The sequence below is a fragment of the Mauremys reevesii genome, linkage group 7, assembly GCF_016161935.1.
Source record: "Mauremys reevesii isolate NIE-2019 linkage group 7, ASM1616193v1, whole genome shotgun sequence".
In the NCBI taxonomy this organism is placed as follows: Eukaryota; Metazoa; Chordata; order Testudines; family Geoemydidae; genus Mauremys; species Mauremys reevesii.
Genome location: NC_052629.1, coordinates 21416563 through 21425720, shown reverse-complemented (window position 1 = coordinate 21425720; position 9158 = coordinate 21416563). Strand labels below are relative to the sequence as shown.

At 42.5% G+C, this 9158-nt stretch overlaps 1 protein-coding gene across 4 annotated transcripts in view; it reads right to left on the bottom strand.

The window, feature by feature from the left end:
* Positions 1-6933: 6933 nt before the first annotated feature.
* EDRF1 (erythroid differentiation regulatory factor 1) overlaps positions 6934-9158 on the bottom strand; it is a 47336-nt gene continuing 45111 nt past the window's right edge. For all 4 annotated transcript variants that reach the window (XM_039480972.1, XM_039480971.1, XM_039480973.1 and 1 more), the window contains one exon: positions 6934-7810. In XM_039480972.1, the coding sequence (XP_039336906.1) occupies positions 7639-7810 (172 nt within the window). In that variant the 3' untranslated portion in view covers positions 6934-7638. The remainder of the gene's footprint in view (positions 7811-9158) is intronic.

Here is a 9158-nt window from a genome sequence, read left to right as displayed (position 1 = left end):
CAGAGGACCAATCAAGGGACAGGATAATTTCAAATCTCTGTGGAGGGAAGGCTTTGTCTGTGTTCCTTGTTTGCTCTGTGTGCTCTCTTTGGATCTAAGACAGGCCAGACATGTCTCCAAGTTCTCCTGGAGTATTTCCTACTATCCCGTATAGTGAGTATTAGAAAGGCGAATTAGTCTTATAATTTGATTTCTACATTTGCAATTGTGTGTTTGCTGAAGGAATTCTTTATTTCTGTTTACTGTTACTTTGATTATGCTGAGGAGGAGGGAGGGGAAGTCTCTCCAGTTTTTATAAGTTAGACCCTGTATTTTTGCATCCTGGCAATACAGAGATAGTGTACTTTTTTTTTCTTTAATAAATTCTTTTCTTTTCTTTGGACTTGGTTAATTCCTTTTCTTGTGGAAATTCAGGGGAAGGGGAGGGGGGAAGAGTGAGTTCCTCCTGGGTTTGATTCACAGAGTTGAATCGGTGTGTCTCTCTCTAGAGTAGGCTGGGAGAGAGAGGGAGGGGGGAAGTGGGCTGCTTCCTTTTGTGTTGAGATTCAGGGAGATTGAATCTGTGTTCCCCAGGGAGAGTTTTGGGGGAACAGGCAGTGTGTTATCCACTTTAAACGTAACTGGTGGCAGCAGGACCAGATCTCGACTAGGATTAGTTTAGAGAAGCTCATGCAGGTCCCCATCTTGGAACCCAAAAGCTCCAAGTGGGGGAGAAAACCTATGACATGGTGGCAGAGGTGGGATGGTATTAAGAACCAGGAGCCATTGAGAGCTATTCTTTCCCTCTAGAGCAGGGAGGCAGCCTGAGAAGGGGGGGGGGGTAGAAGTATTCAGCTTCTAACAAGGTATTGTTAGAAGGAGTTTTCCAGCTAGGCTAAGTTGGAGGTAATAGGTTTTCTGACAGGCTTTGTTAGAAAAAGACTTTTTTTTTCTTTTTCTTTCTGGCTGCTTGAAAAAACAGCTAGGGAAGAGGTGTAAGTTTTCTAGGAGGCTTGTTAGAAAGGACCCCCACTGTGAGGTACTTAGCAAGTGCTAAAAACAGGACAAACCAGTTTTTTTTTTTTTTTTGGTCTTCTCAGTATATCAGCAAACAGCAACTACACATTTGCAAATGAAAAGTTTTGTTTTCTTTTTATTCAACCGGGAATAGAAAGGGTAGGAATTTGTGAACCAAGCAACACAGTTCACTAACTGCAGAGGGGTGTGGCCAGGACCAAAAAGCACAAAGACATGAGTACCAGTCAAACAGCTGACCACAAGAAAGACATGGAGAAGCAACAAGCCAGAGAGGCTGACCACAGAAGAGAGATGGAGAAGCAAGAGGCTGACCACAGGAGGGCGTTGGAGCTCCACAGGGAGGCCCACCAGCAGGCCCTGGAATTAGCAAGAGCTAACCCAAATGTTCCAGCCAACCCTAACAATCCTTCTCCAGGCACTGTTCCCCATCCCAAGAAATTTTCCACCTACATGGCAGGTGAGGACACTGAGGCCTTCTTAAAAATTTTTAAAAGGACCTGCCATGGGTACAGCATCCCTGAAGACCAGTACAAGGACTGGTCAGGAAAGTGGACTTTTGCTGTCTATGACAATTATTCCATCCCCATGCTACTGGGGGAAGACTTGGCCAACCATGTGGAGCTGGCCAAGAGGTGGGGAGTGGTCACCCGCAGTCAGGCCAAACAAGCTTCCACTCCCATCCCTATTCCTGAGCCATCCACCAGGACCCCGTCTGTGTTACCAGAAACCCAGACCAAGGTGGTGGAACCGAATCTCATGCCAACAACTACAGCAGCCATAGTACATCCAGTCCCAGAACCGGAACTGGAAGAGCAACCAGCGGCAGAACCATTGCCAGCACTGACGCCAGCGCTTGCAAACCCGTCACCAACCTCATCGCCAGAGGGCGCCAGCGGGCCTGAACTTGCAGAAGCAGCAGACAACCCTACCCAAGAGGCTCAGCCAGAGCCTGAAATATCACCTTGTGCACCAGCGGAGAGTGGTTCACAGTTAACGGAAACAACCTCATCACCTACATCGCTTCCAGAGGGACCCAGCCCAAGTCCACAGTCTACGGAGGAACTGGTGTCTCCAGCCTCAAGGGAACAGTTCCAGACTAAGCAGGAAGCTGATGACAGCCTTAAAAAAGCTTGGGCGGCGGCACGGAGCAACCCACCGCCTCTCAGCTCTTCTAATCGATCCCAGTTTGTTGTAAAACAAGGACTTTTATATAAGATGATTCTTTCTGGTGGACACCAGAAAGGCCAGCATCCTCAAAAACAGTTGGTAGTTCCAACTAAGTACCGGGACAAGCTCTTAAGCTTGGGCCATAACATCCCAGTGGTCATTCTGGGGTAAACAAAAGCAAAGACAGGTTGGGAAAGTCCTTCCACTGGGAGGGGATGGGCATGGACGTTGCCAAGTATGTCCGGTGAAATGGATAAAAAGTGTTCTTAAAATGTGAAAAATCTTGTTGTTTACATACTTAGTAATATATGTAATAGTGCATGTGTTTTATTAATCTGTTTATTTTAAAGTTCTAGGAGAAAATCACCACCAGTGTGGTTCCCCCACTGTCTGCGATTTGGGGGGCGTGTCATAAACAGATAGTTAAGGGTTAAAGTCTCTTTTACCTGTAAAGGGTTAACAAGCTCAGTAACCTGAGGAACACCTGACCAGAGGACCAATCAAGGGACAGGATAATTTCAAATCTCTGTGGAGGGAAGGCTTTGTCTGTGTTCCTTGTTTGCTCTGTGTGCTCTCTTTGGATCTAAGAGAGGCCAGACATGTCTCCAAGTTCTCCTGGAGTATTTCCTACTATCCAGTATAGTGAGTATTAGAAAGGCGAATTAGTCTTATAATTTGATTTCTACATTTGCAATTGTGTGTTTGCTGAAGGAATTCTTTATTTCTGTTTGCTGTTACTTTGATTATGCTGAGGAGGAGGGAGGGGAAGTCTCTCCAGTTTTTATAAGTTAGACCCTGTATTTTTGCATCCTGGTAATACAGAGATAGTGTACTTTTTTTTCTTTCTTTAATAAATTCTTTTCTTTTGACTTGGTTAATTCCTTCTCCTGTGGAAATTCAGGGGAAGGGGAGGGGGGAGGAGTGAGTTCCTCCTGGGTTTGATTCACGGAGTTGAATCGGTGTCTCTCTCTCCAGAGTAGGCTAGGAGAGAGAGGGAGGGGGGAAGTGGGCTGCTTCCCTTTGAGTTGAGATTCAGGGAGATTGAATCTGTGTTCCCCAGGGAGAGTTTTGGGGGAACAGGCAGCGTGTTATCCACTTTAAACGTAACTGGTGGCAGCAGGACCAGATCTAGACTAGGATTAGTTTAGAGAAGCTCATGCAGGTCCCCATCTTGGAACCCAAAAGCTCCAAGTGGGGGAGAAAACCTATGACACCTCTCATCAGCTATTGAGTATTTAAGATAGGCTCATGACAGATTAGATATCCACTGAACAAGTCACGATGACTCTCATAGAACAGGGATGTTAACAGACGAGATTATGTGTATCAAGGGGATTATTCTGAACTCTGACTACTGCAAGCCAAAGTTGTTTCCCAGTGCTTCACAGAGGAGTTTTCATGCTTGAGGAAAAAGTTGTAGCTTGCTAACCACAAATGCCTGGTGAACATGTCAAAGAAGAACATCTTCTGTTTTGCAATCTAGTTTCCACTGCAGTGTGGAATTGTATCATGATTAGCCATTAAGAAATTACAGAAGTTACCTATAGAAGTTGTCTGTTACAGCTGTCCCCCTGCTGCATTCCTTTTTCCCCTCTCCTTTCTGTTTGTCCTGTGTGGCCGCCCCTCCCGGCCATTGTGCTAACTAAAGTCACAGCCCTATTCATAGGAATGGCCTGTACAGACTAACTGGAGCCATTGCTCTGCCTAGGGAGGGGGCTTCTTGCTTCTTTGTTTGGCTCCTTTGTTCAGACCCGGGCTTAGTGTGGGGGGCGCTGCTCAGAAATGCAAGACCTGAAGTGGCCAACTAATTAAGCATATGAGTCATACCTGTGGCTCAGAACATGCCCAGGCATGCCTATGCTTACCTGCAGCCTTTCCCTGCCTTCTCTCCTCCCCTGTATCAAGAGGAGCCAATCAAAAGTACTGGTGGGAAACTGCCTAAGTTTGCCTGTAAAGCTGGACATTTTCTGATCAGACCTTGGAGAAGGTCCTTGCTTTGCCACCTGGTCTGATCAGCTAGGGGTCTTTGGGGGGCCCTCTCCCCACTCTCGTTTGTTTTTGAGCATACCCCCGTTTTTTAAACTCCCCTCCCACGAACAACAAATTTGTGCCTGGAGATCTCCTGATCATTGTAAGTGAATCGAGTCCTCTCTCCATCCTCCGATGCTACTGCTGTTCTTGTCTCTGTGCTTGCTGCTGTCCTGGTGATTGGTAAGAACTCCCTCTTGCAAACTCCCCCTGTCCTAACTGCTGGCCTTGTTTCCCCAGCAGACAGACCCAAGCTAACTCCTTGGTCTGTATCTGTAATCTGTTTCTTGCTCCGCAGCGCCTTTGCTGCTAAAAATAAGCCTCTGCCGCTGCTAAGCTGTGCCTTCCTGGACTGTATCCTGGGCTGCCGGCAATCAGGTTCTTAGTCTAGACAAGCTGTAATTTCATTTTGCATAGTTGTGGTTAAGTTAGGTTTAGAGAATTGTTTGTATTGTGCTCTGTAAGTTAAGTTTAAAAATAATTGTTGCATTGTGTTCTGTTGCTTGCTAATTTGTGTAGTCTTGGTTAAGTTAGATCATAGATAAGATTTTGCCGTGTTCTGTATAATTGTGGTTGTCTGTCTTCCCACTGCCCTAACCCCCCGAGCCCAAGCTTGCCCGTGTCTCCCCCCGAGCTCCCCAGTCACTCGTTGCAGTCTCTCTGCTGTTTAAACTTGCAGCCTGTCTGCTCTGTGTGTCTCCCTGAGTTTAAATCTCCCTCCGCAGCACCTCTGCCTTTGGTCTCTGCTCCACCACGTGCTCCTCTTCCCCCATCCCCCAACCTCATTCCTCTACCACTGCCTGCCCCTCTCTCTCTCTCCTTTAATCCCTTCCCCCATGTGTTCACCCCGCTCCTACTGCTGCCAAACCTCAATTGTATTGCTGAAATCTAGCATAAAACCCCATTGGTTACCCTTTTTCTCTCTGACACACCTCACATTTTACATTTACACCACTGCAACACATTTTTACCTAGAGTTGTTGGTTATTTAACACATTTTACCCATAACTGTTAGTTGGTTATATGCTGCTGTGACACACCCTTTACATAGAAATTGTTAGCTACCTGTTAACCCTGAAGTATAAATGTAATTGGTTACCAACTGTATTGTACCCCACTATTGAAACCCCCTATACTATTTACTAAAAGAAACCCCTCCCCAATTGTCTACCTTAACAAACCCCATACCCCTCACTATTGAATTTTCCCTGTTTTTGCATTTTCTTAATAAAGTTTATTTTGCACCCCACCAGTGCAGTAGTTGTCCCCCAAGATCCCCTACCTGCTGGCAGGGTCAGAAGTTACCATTTCTATAGGGAATCAGACTCAAAGGATTAGATTAGAAGTCTTAGTCTCCATTTACTTTTTGGCTCTATAACTATAGCCTTTTAAAAACAAATCAGAGAAGAATCTTACCCCTTCTTATTTCACAGGTGTTTGCTTTTGATGTAAACAGGAAATTAAAAAACACTGAAGTTACTAATCATCCTCAATTGATACAATTGCTAGGAAAGTATGGCCATCCTAGCAGAAATCTACATTCAACATATTATTCATATGCACACACTTCTGAATAAATGGCAAGGTCCAAAGTGAGCCACGACAATTCCAGAACCATTTGGGTGGCTGCATAACAGGTATGATTTGAAGACAGGAGGTTGTAAAAGGATATTCCCTTGGTAGTACATTTGGCTTGTTCATTTGATGGGTCCTGATGTCTAATGAAAAAGATCTACCTTGACCTGCTGAGTCCAGGACAAGTTTGACAAGAAAAATATCTTCTTCATAATATGAGCAAATTTAATATTAAAAATCAATGAGATACAACGTAAAAAGCCATATCATTTTTAGAGTCACTTTTCAGAGTGAAACTGCACTGTAACATGATGATAATCAGGATTTCATGATGAGACCTACTTCCTCCCTCTGCTCCCCCCTCACTCCCAATATAGGACCTTCCAGGATAAATACTGTTCAACTCCCTCCTTCCCCCTCCCCATTGATGGCTACATCCTATTCTCAAAAGAAAGGCAATGAAATATGTTTCAGTCTTAAGCAGAAAACACTGCTCTGGTTTTGCACCAGCATTTAGACAATTTCTAAACAACTTCAGACACAGAATTTCTTCTTGCTTGATGTAAATATGGAGCGGACAATTAAAAATAGTAATAGAAGGTGCTGTCCAACACTAAACACCACTAGTAGGTAGATTGCAGGGAATCCAGATTAATGACAAACACATATACAGTACTGTTTAACTTGTGCAACTTTTTAATTCAAGAAGATAGAGACAGATACATGGTTTCCAATCCTATTTTGATTCAGGAGAGTTAGGAACATGATAGCTATTCACCAAAATAAAAACTTGCATCTAAGAACTTCTGACAAATCAGACGACACATCACTGCTGTACATCTATAGTTGTAATACTTCTAATTTTTAGAGCAACACTAGTAAAAGTGACTTCGTATCTCATGCTTCTGAATTTCTCATTGACACTTTGGGAGAGATAGCTATATGTTTTAAGTCCTAACATATTGACATGAGACTAAAGCCTGATTTTCAGATTTCCTAGTGAAGTTAATTGGAGCTAGATGCTCAGTACATATGAAAATGAGGCCAGTGTTTTTTAAACCTGTTTTCAATGTGATTGGGCAGTTTATGATCTCTTGGACAGAAACATTAAATGATAGCAATAAAAAAAATCCACTCAGATTTGTATGTTCTAGTTTCAATAAATAAAATTTATTTAAAATATGCTTTATCATTTATTCACAGTTTCAAGTTTGAAGAAGAGGATAATACTATTCCTGATCAAAAAAATCAAAATACAGCTAAACCCATTTCACTCTGTGGTGAAAATGACATTCCAGCAAAGGCTAATATCTGTGAAAAATCTTGTATTGAAGCTAAAAAGGCACACATTTATTTTTGTGCATGGTATTAACTGTAGTTTAAAAGGAAATATGTTTGCATATATAAGGGAAATTTCTTTGTACAGTTTCAGTTAACATTACCGGAAAAAGTCTTCCAATACCGCTTTGCTTACGAAGTAACATTTTATACAAAAAATATCAAACAGATTACATTTTTATGCTAAACATTTTATTTTGCATCACTGCAAAGCCCACTGCTTTTTAGAGAAATCAACTTTGTATTTCTCAAATGTTAAAGATTGGAAGCGTTACCTCTAGATTTCAATTTTAGCACTTCAGAAATACAAAAACATTAATAACCAGATCATAATTGAGCTGTCATGGGATAGCGATGAACTTCTGTTCTTTCCCAGCTGTACCATGTTATAAATAGGCAATGCTTACCTCAACTTCAATAAAACTAAGCACCACATGGGACAAAACCACTGACCCCATGTTTAAACAAGGCACTGATATTTTTGCTATCTGTAGCAGTTTTATATTTAGTAAGTCACCGAATTCCTGTCTTATCGGCTTCACTGTTCTGAGTCAGCTGCTCCAGCAAATTTAAAATGACTTCTATTCTTGCTAGCAGAGTCACATTTTTGTTGGCAGTTGCACGCAATAAAAGGGAGTAAACTTGCTTGTTGGTCTTAAGAACCTCCTCCTCTTCATTACTGCCACTGAAAAAGGAACCATAGGTATCCTGAACTATTACATTGTATCAAAGCATAAACAATTTATTAAAACAGTGACTACCCACACCATCAAAATTTTGTTCTCCCAGGGATTCCATGACTCCGGGTTCTCCCACTACCTCTCTAATCACTCCTTCAGTGTTTCATTCAGAGTATCCACCTCATCCCTACTCCAGCTTTCAGAAAAAGTCCTATGGGACTCTGATCCTCATCTTGGCATCTTCCTTTACAGTCTCTGGGCAGCATATGCACAAACATGACCTCAAGTGCCATCTCTATTTCTCCACGCTATACCTGTCTCCAAACTGAAATCTAAGCCTTTCTGATAGCTCCTCATGACTATTGAGCCACCCGTTTAAACTCAGTGGGGCCAACACAAAACTCTTAATCTTTCCCTACACAAGCCCTTCTGCTTTTTCTGTCACCATGGGCACCACCACCATTCTTCCTGTCACTCAGGCCTGTAATCTGGGCATCATCTTTGACCCAGCCCTTTCTCTAGGTCCTCACACCTAAGCTATGTCTAAATCTTGCAGATATTTCCTGCATAACATCTGTAGGATCTTGCCTTTCCTCTCCATACACAGCTAAACATGTTATCCAGTCCCTCCTCATCTTGTGTCTTGGCTACAGCAGCCTTCTCCTTTCTAGCCTTGACAAGTACCATCTTGCCCCACTTATCTATTCAAAACACTGATGCTAAGGCAATTTTGCTGGTTCATCGCTTCAGCTGTATTACCTCTCTCTCTGAATCCCTAAACTGACTTCCCCTTCTCCAGTACATTTATGCCACGTTAGGAAATAAAACTCCAAAAACCAGTTTTTAAAATTTCAGAAAAATAACTATATTGCCACTGATATTACAGGTAATTTTTTTTTAATATATGAGACTAGTTGGTTTAATCGTAAATCCATCAAGAATTGCCAAGAAACAAAGCAGCAATTAGTTCATAACATTTGGCACACAGCAGCGGCAGGTTTATTTAACACAGAGAACAGGTATTCAATAAAAAAAAAAGCCACTGAAATGAAGCTATTTCCAGGAAAAATTACAAGAATGCCCAGGATGAAACATCACTTTGAATTACTATTCCCCTGCTCACAATTTTACACAGCCAAATTCAGTTCTGTTTAAGCACGTAATTTTAAAAGACATCTTGCTTTTATGCAGGATTATAACCAATTGTAACTTTTGTGGTTTGAGCAGTTTCAAAGATGAGGTAAAAAAACTCCCTTCTGCATTCCCCTTGAATGAGCGCATCAATAACCATGGATCAGCAAGAGCAATTACTCAATTTCCACTCTGACCAAGCTAACCATTGGTGCGGAGGCA